The 19,567-nt window shown below is 38.5% G+C and overlaps 2 protein-coding genes across 3 annotated transcripts; one reads left to right on the top strand and one right to left on the bottom strand.

Annotated features, from left to right (window-relative positions):
• Nucleotides 1-4,169: 4,169 nt before the first annotated feature.
• LOC123529435 (uncharacterized) lies at nucleotides 4,170-9,522 on the bottom strand. The gene is made up of 6 exons (XM_045309765.2): nucleotides 9,383-9,522; nucleotides 7,669-7,952; nucleotides 6,466-6,586; nucleotides 5,878-6,048; nucleotides 5,364-5,534; nucleotides 4,170-5,137 (listed from the first exon to the last, which is right to left on the bottom strand). Exons 1-6 carry the CDS (start codon nucleotides 9,441-9,443, stop codon nucleotides 5,076-5,078), a joined length of 870 nt encoding a protein of 289 aa, XP_045165700.2. The 5' UTR covers nucleotides 9,444-9,522; the 3' UTR covers nucleotides 4,170-5,075.
• Nucleotides 9,523-12,165: 2,643 nt separating this feature from the next.
• Nucleotides 12,166-18,383, top strand: LOC123529564 (sarcoplasmic calcium-binding proteins I, III, and IV-like). Of its 2 annotated transcripts, none has more exons than XM_053520691.1 (8): nucleotides 12,166-12,235; nucleotides 12,948-13,022; nucleotides 13,373-13,425; nucleotides 14,926-15,040; nucleotides 15,356-15,484; nucleotides 16,081-16,193; nucleotides 17,398-17,563; nucleotides 18,161-18,383. In XM_053520691.1, exons 2-8 carry the CDS (start codon nucleotides 12,968-12,970, stop codon nucleotides 18,253-18,255), a joined length of 726 nt encoding a protein of 241 aa, XP_053376666.1. In that variant the 5' UTR covers nucleotides 12,166-12,235; nucleotides 12,948-12,967; the 3' UTR covers nucleotides 18,256-18,383. The 2 variants fall into 2 exon arrangements, with proteins under 2 accessions (XP_053376666.1, XP_045165866.1); XM_045309931.2 differs by having other exon boundaries at nucleotides 12,168-12,228; nucleotides 12,927-13,022.
• The last annotated feature ends 1,184 nt before the right edge of the window (nucleotides 18,384-19,567 follow it).

Below are 19,567 nucleotides of genomic sequence, written 5' to 3'. Positions count from 1 at the left end.
AACCAACCCGATTTTTCCCATCCAAAGTTACATCCCCTGACTCCCTTGACGTCATCTGCAAAATTAAGGGGACGCCACTAACCGACCCGTTTTTTACTACACAAAGATGCCTCACCTGCCTCCCTTGACGCCATTGCAAAATTAAGGGGAGGCCACTTTAACGGACCCATTTTTGTATCCAAAGTTACCTCCCCTACCTCCCTTGACGCCATTTACAAAATTAAGGGAGGTCACTCTAACAATCCCATTTTTTCTATCCAAGGTTACCTCACCTACATCCCTTGACGCCATTTGCAAAATTAAGGGAGGCCACTCTAACAATCCCATTTTTTCTATCCAAGGTTACCTCACCTACATCCCTTGACGCCATTTGCAAGATTAAGGGGAGGTCACTCTAACCGACCCATTTTTTTATCCAAAGTTACCTCCCCTACATCCCTTCACGCCATTTGCAAAATTAAGGGAGGCCACTCTAACCGACCCATTTTTGTATCCAAAGTTACCTCCCCTACCTCCCTTGACGCCATTTACAAAATTAAGGGAGGCCACTCTAACCATCCCATTATTTCTATCAAAAGTTATCTCCCCTGATTCCCTTGACGCCATTTGCAAAATTAAGGGGAGGTCACTTTAACCGACTCATTTTTCATCCAAAGTTTCCTCCCCTACCTCCATTGACGCCATTTGCAAAATTAAGGGAGGCCACTCTAACCGACCCATTTTTTCTATCCAAGGTTACCTCTCCTACATCCCTTGACGTCATTTACAAAATTAAGGGGAGGTCACTCTAACCGACCCATTTTTTTATCCAAAGTTACCTCCCCTACATCCCTTAACGCCATTTGCAAAATTAAGGGAGGCCACTCTAACCGACCCATTTTTTCTATCCAAGGTTACCTCCCCTACCTCCCTTGACGCCATTTGCAAAATTAAGGGGAGGCCACTCTAACCGACCCATTTTTTATATCCAAAGTTACCTCCCCTGATTCCATTGACGCCATTTGCAAAATTAAGGGGAGGTCACACTAACCGAGCCCATTTTTCCTCCCCAAAGTTACCTCCCCTACCTCAAATGACGCCATTTGCAAAATTAAAGGGAGGCCACTCTAACTGACATTTGTTTCTATCCCAAGTTACCTTTTTTTCTTCCAAAGTTATCTGCCCTACATCCCTTGACGCCATTTGCAAAATTACGGGGAGGTCACTCTAACCGACTTGTTTTTTTTTTCATCCAAAGTTACCTCCCCTGCATCCCTTGACGTCATTTGCAAAATTAAGGGGAGACAACTCTAACCGACCCCCATTTTCCCTACCCGAAGTTATCTCCCCTACATACCTGACGCCATTTGCAAAATTAAGGGGAGACAACTCTAACCGACCCATTTTCCCTACCCAAAGTTATCTCCCCTACACCCATGACGCCATTTGCAAAATTAAGGGGAGGCCGCTCTAACCGACCCATTTTTTATATCCCAAGTTACCTCCCCTGATTCCCTTGACGCCATTTGCAAAATTAAAGGGAGGCCACTCTAACCGATCCATTTTTTTCGGTCCGAAGTTACCTCCCCTACATCACTTGATGCCATTTGCAAAATTAATTGGAGGTCACTCTAACCATACCGTTTTTTTCTTCCAAAGTTATCTCCCCTACATCCCTTGACGCCATTTGCAAAATTAAGGGGAGGTCACTCTAACCGACCTGTTTTTTTTCATCCAAAGTTACATCCCCTACATCCCTTGACGTCATTTGCAAAATTAAGGGGAGGTCACTCTAACCGACCCGTTTTTTTTCTTCCAAAGTTATCTCCCCTACATCCCTTGACGCCATTTGCAAAATTAAGGGGAGGTCACTCTAACCGACCTGTTTTTTTTCATCCAAAGTTACCTCCCCTACATCCCTTGACGCCATTTGCAAAATTGAGGGGAGACAACTCTAACCGACCCCATTTTCCCAACCCGAAGTTATCTCCCCTACATACCTGACGCCATTTGCAAAATTAAGGGGAGACAACTCTAACCGACCCATTTTCCCTACCCAAAGTTATCTCCCCTGCGCCCATGACGCCATTTGCAAAATTAAGGGGAGGCCATTCTAACCGACCCATTTTTTTATATCCAAAGTTACCTCCCCAAATTCTCTTGACGCCATTTGCAGAATTAAGGGGAGGCCACTCTAACCGACCCATTTTTTATATCCAGAGTTACCTCCCCAGATTCCCTTGACGCCATTTGCAAAATTAAGGGGAGGCCACTCTAACCGACCCATTATTTCTATCCAAAGTTACCTCCCCTGATTCCCTTGACGCCGTTTGCAAAATTAAGGGGAGACCACTCTAACCGACCCATTTTTTAAATCGAAAGTTACCTCCCCTACTTCCATTGACGCCATTTGCAAAATTAAGGAGAGACAACTCTAGCCGACACCATTTTCCCTACCCAAAGGTATCTCCCCTCCCCTGTCGCCATTTGCAAAATTAAAGGGAGGCCACTCTAACCGACCCATTTTTTTTATATACAAAGTTACCTCCCCAGATTCCCTTGACGCCATTTGCAAAATTAATGGGAGGCCACTGTAACCGACCCATTTTTCTATCCAAATTCTATCTACTGATTTTGCTCATTAGGGAAGTGCAATATTGCGACTCGCTACATGTAAGCCTGGCCGTGCCCAAAATTTTCGAATCTAAGTGTACTCTGCTACCAAAGTTACCCGCTACCTCCCCTGACGCCATTTGTAAAATAAAAGGGAGACCATTCTTTCATCAAAAGTTACCTCCCCTACTTTCCCTGACGCCATTTGCAAAATTAATTGGAGGTCAAAAGGTGCAAAAGGTGATTTGGGCATGTTATTTTTAATAGATGGTGTAAAACTTTCGTTTTGATAACTTTCTGTATTCTTGTATGAGTGTACTGATCTTGTCATTAATTAAAAGCACAAAACATGCACACAATTTATAAAATGGCCACCCTGATTCTGCTCATTAGAGAAGTGCAATATTACGACTCGTTACATGTAAGCCTGGCCGTGCCCAAAATGTTCGAATCCAAGTGTACCCTCCTACCTTAACCGACCCCTTTCTTCCATCCAAAGTTACCTTCCCTAACGCCATTCCAAAATTAATTACTCCGAAATAACATGAAACCGACCCTATCTGGGCACTTTACTTTTCTCCCTATATTATCGTGGAAGAAGCACAGATCGTAACACTTAGCAACAGAACGTCCGTAAAAGAAATGACCATGAGTACTTGTTACAAAAAAATGAATATCATTGGACGTAGCACTTGCGTGACCCACAAGAATTTTATGTAATAAGAACAACCGAATGAGCACGAGACTTGACTTTCAAGTTTCAAGATAAAAATAGATTAAGAACGCTTCAATGCTCTATAAACGATACGGATAAATGTACAAACGAGAAGGGTAGGTTTGACGGTATAAGAAAATAGTAAAACTGATTTTAGTAACACTATTTAACTGCTGGCAGTATTATATGTAGGACACCTTATCGGCTTATGTCTGTCGCATAATCTAACTGGAATATCTGCTTTATTAACTGCTGTAACTGCTGGCAGTAGTTGCAGTTAACTGGTGTTAGTACACACGATCAATTGCTGTAACTGCTGGTGGTTAACTACTGTAAATGCTACATTTAACTGTTGTAACTGCTGACAGTAGCAGCAGTTAACTGCTCCTACTGCTGTACTGCCAACTTTACGCCTATGAGGCTGTTTCAATATTAACATTCGTACATAAAAACGTAATAACTGTAAAAAAAGTACGGCTTGCAATGATTCATTTATCTATTTAAGAAATAATTTATAGCAAAACCGTGTTTTGACACTATTTATACACGATGGGTGGTTATACGTCGGTTGTAATAATTTCACGAGGGTGCAGTATATAAATTTAGATCAAATACGATAGAACTGTTTCTTTGTGCATGCATGGCGCCAAACGCTCCTTTGTTTATTCACGCCAGGACTGGAAATGGTAAAACGTCTTATTGGGCGAAAATGATCGCAAATTATTCTCACATGTGTGAAATTGATATTTCGGCAGAAAAGCTTACAACAACTTTACAACTTTATATTTTATTAAAGTGCCACATGTAAAACATTCATAGCATTTTACATAATGTATAAAAGAAACATGTTAAAACTGTGGCAGTGAGTTTAAAATAACCATTTAAGATTGTTTGCGAGAACAACAACCTGGATTAAGCAGGCCAGCATTACCAATGGCCAAATTGACATAAGCTAGCACCAGATAAAAAGACCCACAAGTGAGTTTTCTTCTAGCTTGGTTAATTTAGTTTCATGTTACAAGACATTCACGTATTTCATATTGTCCTAATGGACACCGGCACTTAACACCTGCAGTCTGATCTACATAGTGAAAATATTCCGTGCCACCGCCTGTAAATCAGTGGGATATGTATCAAATTAATATGATGGTAAGATAGACAAGCTGCCGAGCGAGTTGCAAATCCAAGGACTAAAATGCAATTAAAACTAAATGTTATATGTATCCTAAGTTAAAACAAAACATAGTGTTGCTACAAACTGCTGTGTTAGTAGCAAATCAATGAGATAAAAAGAATATTACGTTTGTGACTTCTCATCTCGAATTTATTAAACTCGTTGAATAAAATTGATAAAATACTTGGCAGAGCCTCGCATTTTATTATTCTATTCAACTCGTTTAATAAATTCAATATGAAAAGACACTCATGCAATATCCTTTATATAAGATATGACTTAGAGATGGTAATGAATACCTATGCAAAAAGCTATAAAACAACATATTACAAAAACAATACTTAAATATCATGACTGATTAATACATGTACTGACATTAAGCATTAACTAAAAAAAATGTTTCACCTAAAATAAAAATGTTATTTGTAGGATAAAAGCGATTTCATGGAAGCCTAGGGTGTCATCATTCTATTCATATCATTGTATAGGCAACAGCTGTAGGGTAATTAAACAAGTCATCGTATTTAATCTGAAATCATTTCAAATCGCACACCATCTGATGAACTTGACTGTGCGCTGTGCGATGATGAAACTCTAGCTGTAAGGTGGCGGGTTTTCTAAATATGGTGGTGGTACTGTTACGTCACCAGAATACGCTGTAACATAATCATATAATTAAAAAATAGCTAAGCTAGCCTAGCTAGATAGATAGATATTCGATATTCAAACTTACATCTAATATATCTTTAAAATATTTAGTATTTCATATCAAAATATTAATCAATATCAGACGAAACTTTTCATGTACAAGAGAATTGAAATGCGACAAAACAGACACTAGTAATAATCATTCATAATCACGAGTGAAATAAGGAACACTACCTGCGTGTGAAATAGAATTTTTTGTCTCTGTATTGGAGAATACATGCGGGGGAAAACGTTGCTGGGCAACGTTACGTGACGCATCATTAGGTGAAAAGTTTCTCTGAACTGTCAATGTCTGGTCTAATTGAGCAAGTTCTATATTCGTACTTAAAATGCGTCTTCTGTTTGCTGGAACATACAACAGGAAATGGTTTCTGCATATAATTTTTAAATATATTCAATGATGGATGATAAATTTTGTCCCGACTATGTTGCAAACTGCAATGTGGAAAGCATATCCAATTTTGTATATTTTTAGTTTTACAATCTCAAGATTAACTGAATACGAACATAACTGGTGTGTGCCTTTACTCTAATTCATTTTACAGGAATCAATTAATTGTCTCATAATCTAGTATACGAAGATCCTTAGGAGGCAATGAACAAAGCCTAACAAGATAACTGAGACTATTTGAGAGGTAGTGAACATCCCCTCATACCTAAATTCTGAAAAAGGTAATACTGAACTAACCTCTTTTCTTCATGTGTCTCATGACCGCCGTTACCGACACACATGCGCAGACGAACACAAAAGCTGTCAATACTATGTAGAAGTCAAAACTTAAACGACCCCTCAAACCATACAAAAAGGGTTTGTTAACATTAGTATGCTCTGGTTGCTCAAAAATAGTTTTGATAGAGGCTGAAAAAAACAACAACATTAAATAGATATGATCGATTGTTCTTCAGGGTTTCGGTTGTAATTGCTATTAACACAATCATGTCCGGTATCTCTCTTTTCCTTACGAAAAAAAATAACATTGTCAATTTGTTCAACCTCTTAAATGTTGCACCTTTTTTATTTGTACTGAGACCATGCATTTCTTTTTATCAACCTCGGTCGCAATTTCTCGCATATGCCTGTCCTTACAGACACGGGAGGTGACTCCAAATCCACTCGTCAAGTTAATACTAGTACTAGTTAAACGACACATTAATTATGTGTATTTTTCAGTTCCTTTGAATATTTACGTTCTCAATGAAGCAGTTTCCCATATGTTTCTAGCTATTTATCTCTCTAAGCTGTAATACAGTGAGAAATTTTAACTGAAGTCTGTACCTTTACGTTTTGTAGAAAACCGGATTCTCAATGCGGCTGTCTCTGATGTATCCAACCGCAGTCTACTCCTCCAGACGGGCATGCAAATAGACCCATACATGAACATATCACACCAATATGTCTGAAATGGAAACATAACCATCACTAAATATGTTGAAATAACATGTATGGAAATAAATCATATGAACTTAACATATCACCCAAGTAAATGTCTTAAATGAACCGTATAGCTAAACATTTTCCCGTCAGAGTCACAGCTAAACACATCGCGCCAGTTAGCCTGAAATATTGGTGACACAGCGTAAATACAGACGACTTCTGCAGGACTGTGATACAAAGATACAAGAGGAGGAATATTTTGAAATTTGAAAATATATTAATTAAAACAAATGTTTTAGATGAACTTAATAACCTGACACTGTTAAACTAGACAAACGGCGTTGGCATTCTTGGTATACACCAAGTAGATGACCCTGGCGTAATAACTGAGATAATACTACGTGGATGATAACAAGTGGAGAAGTAGATAGTTATCTATTATTTATTTTGTTGGGTTTAATGTCGCACCGACATAATTATAGGTCATGTGGCGAGTTTCCAGCTTTGATGGTGGAGGAAGACCCCAGGTGCCCCTCCGTGCATTATTTCATTACGAGCGGGCACCTAGGTAGAACCACCGAGCTTCCGTAAGCCAGCTGGATGGCTTCCTCACATGACGATTTCAACGCCACGGGTAAGGCTCGAACCCACATAGATGAGGGACAAGTAGTGAAGTAGATAGAGATGATAAGATGTGGAGAAATAGAAAAAGATGATATCACGTGGAGAAGTAAATAGAGATGATAACACGTGGAGAAGGAGATAGAGATAGATATGATAACACGTGGAGACGTGAACAGAGATGATAATGATGATAACACGTGGAATTATAGATAGAGATGATAACACATGCAAAAGTAGAGAGGGATGGTAACACGTGGAGAAGTAGATAGAGATGATAATACGTGGAGAAGTAATAACTGGGATGATAATACTTGGAGAAACAGAAATAGATGATATCACGCGGAGAAGTAAATAAAGACATAGAGAAGGAGATAGAAATGGTAACATGTGGAGAAGTTGATAGAGGTGTTAACACGTGAAGAAGAAGACAGAGGTGATAACACGATAAAAATGTAAGTGTGGAGACTTGAGAGTACTCACTGACAAACCGTACAACATGAAGTCTCGCGATCCTGAATGCCACATAAATCTCAGTGTACATCCTTCTTTGAGCAATGTTTGTTCTGTCTCGATACACGTTTGTTCAGCACCATCTTGTGTTTCTATATCTATAATACACACGAACTTTTTATGCCGACCGTTATCCGTTCTATTAAAGTCTAACTCACTGCCATGGTAATCTAGATACAGAGATTCGGAAGCACTTAGATTGATCGACGAACCACATGTCTGATGATTGATATATATCGTCCGGCTAGACATGCCTGTAAATATATACAGAAAGTAAAGACCAAATGGGTATGCATGAAATTCACACAATACTCTTGTATATCCTTATTATATAAAATGAGTTGCTAAAGTTAATTGCGTTTCATCCTCTTTATAATCTATAAGTTATTCCATTTCATTACATAGTTTCATCAGGATAATAGTATTCAGTATTGTTTCTTTTTTAGCTCACCTGAGAATTGTGATCGCTCGATGTCCGGCGTCCGTCGTCTGTCGTCTGTCGTCTGTCTGTCTGTCTGTCTGTATGTCGTCTGTCGTCATTTAGCTTGTGTATGCGATAGAGGCTGTATTTTTCAACTGATCTACATGAAGTTTGGTCAGAATGATTACCTTGACAAAATCTAGGCCAAGTTTGAAAATGGGTTATCTGAGATCAAAAACTAGGTCACTAGGTCAAATCAAAGAAAAACATTGTGTTTGCGATAGAGTCTGTATTTTTCAATTGATCTTCATGAATTTTGGTCAGAATGATTATCTTGATAAAACCTAGGCCAAGTTTGAAAATGGATTATCTGGGATCAAAAACTAGGTCACTAGGTCAAATCAAAGAAAAACCTTATGTTTGCGTTAGAGGCTGTATTTTTCAACTGATCTTCATTAATTATGGTCAGAATGATAAGCTTGATAAAATGTAGGCCAAGTTTGAAAATGGGTTATCTGGGTTCTAACACTAGGTCACTAGGTCATATCAAAGAAAAACCATGTGTATGCGATAGAGGCTGTATTTTTCAATTGATCTTCATGAATTTTGGTCAGAATGATAATCTTGATGAAATCTAGGCCAAGTTTGAAAATGGGTTATCTGGGTTTTAAAACTAGGTCACTAGGTCAAATCAAATAAAAACCTTGTGTATACGATAGGGGCTGTATTTTTTTAATTGATCTTCATGAAATTTCGCCGGAATGATTGCCTCGATAAAATCTAGGTCAAGTTTGAATATGGGTCATCTGGGGTTAAAAAGTAGGTCACTAGGTCTTATAAAAAATATGCTTGTTTAAACTTAAGAGACCACATTTTTGGCCTAATCCTAATGAAAATTGGCAAAAATATTTGTTTTCATGAAATCACTAGGTCAAACATGTTTACACTGTTATGGTGTGTTTCTCAGGTGAGCGACCTAGGGCCATCTTGGCCCTCTTGTTTATTGCCAGGTTAATGTTTATACTGATTTCTATGTCGTCCCCGGCCACATTGCCATTTTGTTTTACCGCCGTAGCCGTAGCCGCTATGCCACATCATCATCATTCCCACAATATACAATATTTTGTTTTAATATCTACAACAGCATAGACATTACTAACATTGTTTAGTTATCTGAAAGCACAACGCGGTTTCTGTGGTTATTTGATACTAAATCATACGTATGACAGTAGTACAATGAAAGTATGATATCTGATACTAAACCTGCATGTGTCTGCAGACCGCAAGGAAAACTCAGTGCCAGTAATGTCAGCTCCAAAAACATAATTCCATTTTCTAGCTACATTCCTTTAGAACCAAGTGTCATCTATATCGTATTTCCCAATTCCGTATTACAAAAATCAAATGCATGCCTAGCATGCAATAATCAATATTGAACGTCTGGGAGTTTCAGACCAGTGACATTCTATATTAAATGGAATGTATTATTGATTAACGCTTGAAGATATGGACACTTCGGAGCGTATTTTGATTTCAACAGCTTATGAATTACACCAACCAATAAATAAAAATACATTTTTGTTTTACCCACCATACGTCACGCCAACTCTCCTGCGTTTTATGAACTTTTTACAGGCTCCGAGCCTATCAAAATTGGCGAGTTTATCAACATGAGTGAAGATATCAGCAGCAGCGAGTTTATCAACATCAGTGACGTTGTCAGCAGCAGCGAGGTTATCAGCATCAATGACGTTGTCAGCAGCAGCGAGGTTATCAATATCAGTGACGTTATCAGCAGCAGCGAGGTTATCAACATCAATGACGTTGTCAGCAGCAGCGAAGTTATAAACATTACTGAATATATCAGCAACGGCGATGTTATCAACATCAATGAATATATCAGCAACGGCGAGTTTATCAATATCAGTGACTTTATCAGCAGCAGCGAGGTTATCAATATCAGCGACGTTATCAGCAGCAGCGAGGTTATCAACATCAGTGACGTTATCAGCAGCAGCGAGGTTATCAACATCACAGAATATATCAGCAACGGCGAGGTTACCAAATCTGTGCATTTTTGAGCAACGGCGAGGTTATCAAATCTGTGAATTTTTAAGCAGCAACGAAGTTATTGTGTTCTTTATCTAGTGTTTGCATTGTTTTGTATATTCTTAATCAAACATTTTTTTACAAAAATTTCAGTTTCTATAGTTTGTTGCCTCAGTGATAGCACACAATCTATTCTCAAATGTTTCACTTATGTCGTGGGTTTGTCACAAGAATAACCTAACTTCATCCACTTACATTGACACCCGACAATCGCAAACGACGGCGACAATCCCAAACGACAATGTCGCGATATCCACTTTGAAATATCGCCTTTCAAAAGCACGATATATCGCGATGTCACTTCGCGTTGTCGAACGTCATATCGCATTGTCGCTATGTCACTTCGTAATGTCGTGATGTCACTTCGCGTTGTCGTGTGTCGACCCTGCAAACAGGACGGCTACATTATCAAACGACATGCGATAATCTCAAACGACGCTCGACAACACGAAGCGACATTTTCCTAATGTCGTATCGTATGTCGCGTTTCGCGGGTTTGGGCAAGGGTCGACGGGCGACAATTCCAAACGATACACGACACGCGAAGTGACACTCGACAATACGAAACGACATTTTCATAATGTCGTATCGCATTGTCATGCGTCGACCGGTGTTCACTTGAATAAATACCGGCTAATCTTGGTCGCATTTTTTCGAACAATTCATCAATTTCATTTTATTATTAAAAGCGTTCAAAGTAAGGTATCAAAGTGAAATTTCTTTTAATAAGTAGTATTGCCTAATCGAATATTAAAAACAATGTTCTTCCCCGACGGGCACGCCGTCGGGAACATTTGCTGAACTTTGTCATTTTTGGCTTAAAATATTAGCAGTAAAATAAGGAAACAGTGCTTATAAAATATTTATTTCGGGTAAATAACTGCAAATAATAACTTGTTTTGATAGAAAATGACGAAATTTGAATGTTTGTGACAAAAAAAAGACAACATCTGTTCGTCCGTCTGTACGTAATTAAAGATAAAATCTGTATTTCCGTACTTTTCCGTAAGGAAAATGTCCGTGTTTTTCATTAACTTCAAATAATTGTAGAATGTTTCAAACACAAGATATTTTAATGAAATAACTTTTATAAATTAAAATCAAACATTGTCTAAACGGATATGTAACTTGTATAATTTTACCGCCAACGGTTTCGTCGGAGAACCGTCTCAAAATGTATCAGTTTTCGTGAAAATATGCATACTATGTACATATATTAAATAGAGGGGTGGTCCTTGTCTGAGAAGCCATATCTTCATAACCTGATGTCCGATTTTAATAAATGATACCTTGTTGCAAAGGACAAGTCAGTACCTAGAGAAAGCCCGCCCGCTTAGCTCAGTAGGTAAGAGCGTTGGTCTACGGATCGCGGGGTCGCGAGTTCGATCCTCGGGCGGGGCGTATGTTCTCCGTGACTATTTGATAAACGACATTGTGTCTGAAATCATTAGTCCTCCAACTCTGATTCATGTGGGGAAGTTGGCAGTTACTTGCGGAGAACAGGTTTGTACTTGTACAGAATCCAGGAACACTGGTTAGGTTAACTGCCCGCCGTTACATGACTGAAATACTGTTGAAAAACGGCGTTAAACCCAAAACAAACAACAAAGTACCGAGAGAAAAGAGGCCATGTCAGGTTCGAACCCGGTCGTCTAGGGGTCAAGGTCATAGGTCAAATTCCGGTAATATTCTCAAAATATGAACTTGTCAGAGCAGTCAAGACGGTCCTGAAAACCCAAGCACTACCTTTAATGTCTTAAAGAATTCTATTCCTAGTTTTCCATTGAAGTCAACTGTAAATGTAATAAAACTATATAACAGTACATCTGCTCAAAAGGGTTGTCAGCTGTAGAGGTATACTGTACAGAAGTTTCCACAAGTCCCTGCGGCTGTTTTAATCATTTTGATTCAGTGAAATGCACGAGTATTTCGTTCTAAGCTGGTTACACAACATAATTAGCTGTAAGATGTAAGGCTGTAATGTGAACGCAAGCAGAAAGGTAAGATGTTTATCAGTTATGAATATAGTACGTATACAATGTGGCTGTCAGTTTAGCTTATACAATAGATCCGTTGTTTTGAACCTTAGCTCTATCTCTTCTATTATATTCATCACATATTTAGTGAAAATACTGTCAATAATTTTGGAGATAGTAATACTCTGGTCAGGCTTATAATCTCTAACGCAGACCCCGATTGCAGTGATTGCAGTTTGTACTTGATGCTTCCTGTTGTTCGAAAACTTGTATTACTGGTCGAGAATGTGCTTGGAAACTAGCACCTTTTATTTTAATATTAAATACCATAAAAATGTTTCTGCAAGAATGTCTCCAACCTTATTTTTTGTGCATATCTGATCACATGACAACAATAACACCATTTACGTTCAGCATAAGTCCAATACCTGTTTATGGGAAACTATCATCACTGGCCGAGTGAGTCTGTGTTCAAACCCTGTGTTTTGTTCACAGGAGATAACTCCTGAGGCTATTCAAATTTTGTAAAATTAAATCCCTTTTCTTCTTAAAATCAGAGCCAAAACTGATGAAGTCAGAGTATATAACAGATTTTTCTAAAACAAAAAAGATGATCTAGTCGGTAGCCAGATTACAGCCGAGTCGGCATCTGCAAATGCCCTTCAGGTATGAAATAGTTTCTAATAATCAGCGATGTTTATAAAACGTCTTGGAAATTCCAGGTCAAAGACAGTTAGTTAGAGAGTTGATAAGTTCCTGAACGATGTCACTGTCTCCGTTCCAGAAAGAGAAACTTGAATACTACTTCAACTTTTTCGGTCAGTAATTTTTATTATATTTATACTTCTTTTCATAAATTAAGCCCGATTGGGCAATAAAAAATACGGTTCGGTTGGGTTTTTAAGCCCGATCGGGCAATGTGACCAGCCTAAACAAATGAGACCTGAATTCAGTTATTGGCCGCGAACTTACAGCCGAACATGACATTGCAATTGATTCTGTGACTTGTAAATATTGTATATTTTCATGATCTGCTGAAAGTGCACCTTTTTGAGGGGTTAAAAGAAGATGTGTCATTGTTTGAGGATTTTATATGTGTTTCAGTCTTGTGTTCGCTTTTGTAAGAATAATGGTCACATGAGGATTCTTTATCACATTTGTTTTGCAGATTACGACGGCAATGGACAGCTAGAACTGAGTGATCTTGATGGCTTTATGAAGGTGAGATTCTAACAGAAATTGGAGAGAAAGTAGTATAGTCGATTTTTAAAAAGAATTGAAGAACAGAGGCAGGTAATTCGGTAATAAAAAAAATGGAATTGCAGTGTTCGCGGTCCTGACTTCTATAGATATTAAAGGCACATTTGAAAGGACTTATTTTTCGCCAACTTTTAATTTTGGAAAATCATAAATTTCTTTTCAAGAATAGGAAGAGCTATTGCACACACCAATGCGCAGGCTTATGTGTCCCGATATGGTAAAGTTTTTAGTATAAGCTGGTATCTCTGTGTCCGCCTTGTTCACTGTAATGCGCATGTTCCATAACTCTGTTGTTCACATTTAGCTCGACTATTCGAAGTATAAGTACAGCTTTTGTACTCACCGCGCGTCGGCATCGGCATCCGTGTCCACGTCCCGATCTGGTTAAGTTTTTGTATGTAAGCAGGTATCTAATTAACTACTTGCGGGATTACAAGTTGCATAACTCTATTAAAATTGCTTTTTCGACTAAGCAATATTTTGGTTAAGTTTTTGTATGTAAGCTGATATCTCAGTACCCATTAATGGGAATGAATTAAATCCATGGCATTATACTCTTAATAAGACATATTTAAGTGTTCATTTAAATCCGTATTTTGGATCAGCTGTATATCTGTCCGATCTTACTAGTATGTCGGTAAATATAGCGCTTGACGCCGCCAGCGCTACATGTGATCAGGGATCGACGAATCAAACAGAGCCGGTTGTTATTTGGCAAGTTATTTGTCCTGCACGCCACCAAGGAGCTCAAACTATGGCTGTCCAGGCAACCGAGGCGGCTAAACAAACGGAATTCAGAGGCCGAAGCACCGACAGTCAGGCGAATATCCAGCCGGACGAGGCACAGGTAGACGTACCTTTGCAAAGTTTGCCAAGGCTGTTATTTAGGCTCTAGCCCGGGCTCCACCTCCTTCCTTACGGGGCCTTGGACGGGGAAGAAGTGTCCTTCAGTATATGGGAGCATCCAGATCCAGTACCCAGATTGAGCAAACTGTGTGTTAGACGTTAATAGTGACTGTGTGGATTTATATGTTTTTATAAATGAAGGAATTCAAATAGAAACTTTTTTCTTGATCTGTTTATTCTGTTGAGTTTGGCTTGATCCAGGGGAGCTCTTTGAATATTGTTTAGGGCGAATTGCCTAGATATTTTCCCTGGGTAAATTTCCTTTTGATAGGGGAGGGGGTGTTATCATATGAGTAGTGCCGCTACATGGTTGAGGTCAAGTTCATGTGAAATACTAGTGATCTTTCTGCATGACGGAATACACCATGACGTAGGCACAAGCACGAGGGCCGCAGAGAGCAGAAGAGCTTTTACGTTAGATTTTGGTAGGACAAGTACTAAGAATAATAAAACATTGTAAATAAAGTAAATAAAATAATAGCAACTTTAATTAAAAGAATTTATTTCCTTTAATTCTCCGCGTCCCTTGTCACAATTTTAACGTCTACATTTCAGAAAGTGTTAGAATTTACGGGATGGCCGGAATCATCAGCTAAAGCACGAGAATGTTATGAAGTGCACGAGTGTTTCTTCTCCACTCTACTGGAAAAGATGGACAAAACTAGAAATGGTATAGATGTTCATATTATTACAACATAATTAAGAAATAAACATAATCGTATGTTATTTTTTTAAATATTTGCAGTTGTAAAATGTTAAGAAATGTAGATCTATCTACAACTTAAATTGTCAGTGCCAAAAATTCTTTGGAAGTATTTTTTCTATTCGATCCTTGGTCTAGTTTATGATGTTGTCAGTATATTTATCTTGGTTTTTACATAAATTCAAGTACATAAAAGCAAGAACATGTATTCATGCATTATCGAAAAAACGTACTAGTTTCTCTAAATAACATGGAATTAATTATCTTTGATTTATCATGCAGAGAAGATCAGCATAGACAAGTGGTTGCGAATGTGGGAGAAGATGATACCCGGGTGTATGTCCATGATCAACTTTCCTGTCTGGCTTCGGCTCCTTCCAAGATCTCTTTTCAGAATCATTGACAAAAACCGTAAGTTTTATAAAATGTTTTACTCCATGGAATTCTCGAGGGTACATTCACCAAGCTTAGCCTACTCTTTGCGAATAGACAGTCTGGTTCTTTCTCGTGCCCGGTATATAGCACCGAAACACGCGAAACCATTTTCATGGGAAGAAGCAGTGCAAGTCTCTTAGTTAGGTGGGAGACACTCAAGAGCGTCTCAGAAATTTCTAGTGCCTTGACCGGGACAAGCGTGTTACCACTAGACCACCGGCCCACGGTGTGCGTGTTCGAAATCCCGTTTTAGAATTCTTCTATGAGAAAGCCATCCGGCTGGCTTACAGAAGATCTGTGGTTCTACCCACGTGTCCACCCATGCCTGAAACAGTGCCTGAGGTCTACCTCCATCTAATGCTTGAAAAGCCGCCATATGACCAAATTTTTTGTTGTGACTCCAAACTAAACTAAACAATAAACAAGTGAAATTTGTAATATCAGCATCGTGTAGTCTATTGCAAACATGGGCAAATAGCCCTGATAATTTTAGGACTACATTGTATATGATAATATTCTTTTCAGGGGGCACTTGTCAATGCTGACACCACTCTTATTTTTGTTGTTTTCAGACGACGGGAAGATAGATGAGAAAGAGTTAGCGAATTTCTATGTGAAGTTTGTAGGGATACCCGAAGAGAATGTGAAATTACTGGCGTCCTTCGCTATGGAACAGATGACAGACGTATGTTTAATTGCACGTTTTAGCTCGAGTTTTCATAGATAGACCTCTTCCGTGCCTCCCAGCTGGATTACTATAGGTCGGAGGTTTTACACAGATGCCCACCCAGTGGTGAAATAATGCACGGAGAGGCACAGAGGGTCTTCCTCTACCACTAAAAGCTGGACAGCCGCCATATGACTTGTTATTGTGTTGATGTAACGTTAAGCCCAAAAGAAAAACAGACTTCCGGGCGTCGGCTTCGGCATCATACTCTTGTTAAAGTTTTGCATGTGAGACTGTTGAAACCTATCACATCGCTTCACAGTTATAATACGTACTTAAATAATCAAGTATTTAACCCTCATCATGCTGGACACGATTGATTCTGCCTTTGCGACCAGTGAAGATCATAATCAGCCTGCACATCCGTGCAGTCTGATCATGATCTGCACTGTTCGCTGTTCAGTCAGTAAGTTTTTAGCAAACACCCCTTCGAATGATAAATTGTAATGCCCAAATTGAATGATGGACCAGTCCATTTTAGAAATTTAGCAGGGTAAGGGTTAAAGGTATTTTTGGTTGAATGTTTTGGTTAAAATTTTGCGAGCAACAAATTAAAAAGCCAACGACATGTCTAGGTGAAACGTGCTTACTATAGATCTACCAGTTAGATAGCTCATGGTTGAATTATGTATTGGTCTTTATGGACTCAGAAAATTTAGTGCAAGTTTTGTGTGCAACTAACTATCAGGCAGTATCTCAGTAACCACTACATGTATTGGATTGAAACTTTGTTTTTATTACAATACCTACAATGCCTGTCGAACATATCTACAAAACCAAGTTAAGTAACTCTTGGTTGAATTTCATGTAAGTCTTGGTCTTTTTTCGACTTAGAAAATTTGGTTAAATATCGAACTTAATCTCGGTAGCAGTAACATATACTGGATTAGGTTTCCTAATAACCAAACCAACATGTATAAACAAATTATTTAAATTGAAGTCTTATCGGCTGCTGACAGAAGTACCTTTCTTAAAATCAGTGTAATTTCATACGCCGAATATCATTTTATTTTTAAAGATTTGGCACGATTGTTTGATGGTAACTGGTGATTTTTAGGTTGAGCGGTCAACTCCCTAACTGGTAAAGGTTTTATATGTTTAAATAGCCACGCGCTCTGTCATCTGGCTTCTCTTGTTTGACTGATAAATCTAAACATTTCAGAAAGGCCGATACCCGTTGACACTGGACAGTTATAATCAAATTTTCGCCAACTTCCTGATTGGTAAGACACCATATGGACCGGGTCGCTTCATCTTTGGTTGCTTTGAGCATATGGCACAGAGGACCGAGTTCCAGCTGATACATGGACCTGGCGAGGACATACTCGGTAGTATATTCCACTGTATTTGATTATTTAAATTTGTAACAGTTCATTCCGTCTGTAAGGTTGTTACTTCTAACAGTATTTCAATGTGTTACAGACCTTCTCTTCAGTACCGAATCGAAATCTATTTTAGACCCATTTACCTAAAGCTCTGGCGATCGGAACTCGCAAATTGTGATTACAAATACTTGTAACAGTATAGTTTTGTGTAGTTTCCACAGTTTTATAAACATAAAGGTTAAGATAAATTCTATTTGCCGTCGCCTTTTTAACAAGAACAAGAGTTCTGTGGGGCTTTAGAGGGATTCTGTTTTAAGAACAGTTAAAACCAATTATACCATATCCTCAGCAACTTGCTGGAACCTATTTACAGCAGAGTCCACTGAAGCAATCGCGAAAAATTGTCTTGCCCAAAGACACATCGACATAGTAGTAGCCAGGGATCGAACCCGGGGCCTTCATCGCCGTAGGAAAGTGTCTAAGCTCTCTATTATAAATCTATAAGTAATATCTGATACAGTCTTTGAATACATTTATTATGACTTACATATATCACAAATGCATGTCACAAATAAATCAAAATGTTGGTGTTATTTTTAGATCCTGTATTGGGACTGAAACGATTGCAAATATCGCAAGGTTCTCCCTCCACGCCAAACTCTATTGTCAAAGTGAAGTTCTTTAGAGCCGCTTGAGCACCTGACGAAATGGCCACCTGACAAATACAACGGAACATGTGCCGTTTACATTGACTGATACATACAACCAAGTTCTGTGTGAATCGTTTATAACTAATCGTATTCAAAATAAAGTTCTAGCTCTTGGCGTTGTATTTCTTATCATTGTGTAACTTTACCATGAAAATGTGTGTCCAATGTTACGGGTATTAAATCCATACTACTTGCGTGACTTATTTCGCACAAAGGAGTATCAGCCTGGACACCTCCTTCTACTTGTTTTTTTAAGCAACAATGAATTAGTGTCCTTAAAGTAGTACATGTATAAAACCTGGTGTTGACAACGTCCATTTGCTTTTTCTAGCAGAACTATGTAAAGATCACAAAGTAGACTGCCGGAAAGACGGACAAATTTACCTTAATACTGTGTTCTTTCCTTGCTACTTTATGAGAAACTAAATATGCATGGAATGAAACAGAAATAATAAGAGAAATAAGTACTGCCAGGAAATCACTTACTGTCAGTACAATTTGTGTAACAATCGAAACCATGCAGCTACGCTTCCTGATCAAATTCTGTTATACCATGGCTAAACTTTCCTTGGGGTGTATACAAAATTCTGTATTTGCCACCCCCCCCCCACTCTAACACTCCGATGCAGTGTGGAAGGACCACTTATTCGTAATGTTACGTTCCAAGAAAACAAGTGGGCCTTTGATCCTAAAGCGTTCATCTGTGTAAAAGGCTTCAAATGCGTTTGTATAACTAATTGGATTCAGAGGAAATTTTCTAAATTTCTTGTATACAAGCCTGTAGCTAAGTGTATGTCACACACTGTTCTTGTATACAACTATAGCCAAGTGTATGTCACACACTGGCGTGGCCATTTTTTGACCCTTGGGCAATTTGAATAATTATGATAGTCAAACCCTGATATCACATGCCAAAAATCAAGGCTCTAGCAATTATGGATTGAGAGAAAATTTTCGAAGTTTCTTATATATAAGCATATAATTATTATTATCAAAAGTTAGTTGGCCGAAAACCTTTTTTTAACCACAGTGACCCATATGTTCAATGAACTGGAACAATTTAAACAACTTTGAAAGCAGGCCACCCAGAGATCATTTGCATAATATTTTATCAAAGTCCATTTAGTGGTTTTTAAGGAGAAGTCATTGACAAAAATTGTAGACGACGGATGCATGCACAACGGACGACGGACACAGCATGACCATTATTTTAAAATTTGGCCAGCAGTTTCACACAAGATTTTTAGTTTCCACAATATACATAATAAAATAATATATGGAAAGTGACCACACCCTC

The sequence above is a fragment of the Mercenaria mercenaria genome, chromosome 13, assembly GCF_021730395.1.
Source record: "Mercenaria mercenaria strain notata chromosome 13, MADL_Memer_1, whole genome shotgun sequence".
Classification (NCBI taxonomy): domain Eukaryota; kingdom Metazoa; phylum Mollusca; class Bivalvia; order Venerida; family Veneridae; genus Mercenaria; species Mercenaria mercenaria.
The sequence above is the reverse complement of the archived record's forward strand: the minus strand, read 5'-3'. Positions and strand labels throughout refer to the sequence as shown.

Bases quoted from the DNA above. Each gene is read 5' to 3' on its own strand.
- LOC123529564 (XM_053520691.1), top strand. From the start codon at position 12,968: ATGTCACTGTCTCCGTTCCAGAAAGAGAAACTTGAATACTACTTCAAC. The intron at 15,485-16,080 runs GTAAGTTTTATA...TGTTGTTTTCAG, and splicing joins CAGAATCATTGACAAAAACC to ACGACGGGAAGATAGATGAG. The intron at 16,194-17,397 runs GTATGTTTAATT...TAAACATTTCAG, and splicing joins CTATGGAACAGATGACAGAC to AAAGGCCGATACCCGTTGAC.
- LOC123529435 (XM_045309765.2), bottom strand. From the start codon at position 9,443: ATGTTTTTGGAGCTGACATTACTGGCACTGAGTTTTCCTTGCGGTCTG. The intron at 7,953-9,382 runs GTTTAGTATCAG...ATATATTTACAG, and splicing joins CGGTCTGCAGACACATGCAG to GCATGTCTAGCCGGACGATA. The intron at 5,138-5,363 runs GTAGTGTTCCTT...ATTATGTTACAG, and splicing joins AAATTCTATTTCACACGCAG to CGTATTCTGGTGACGTAACA.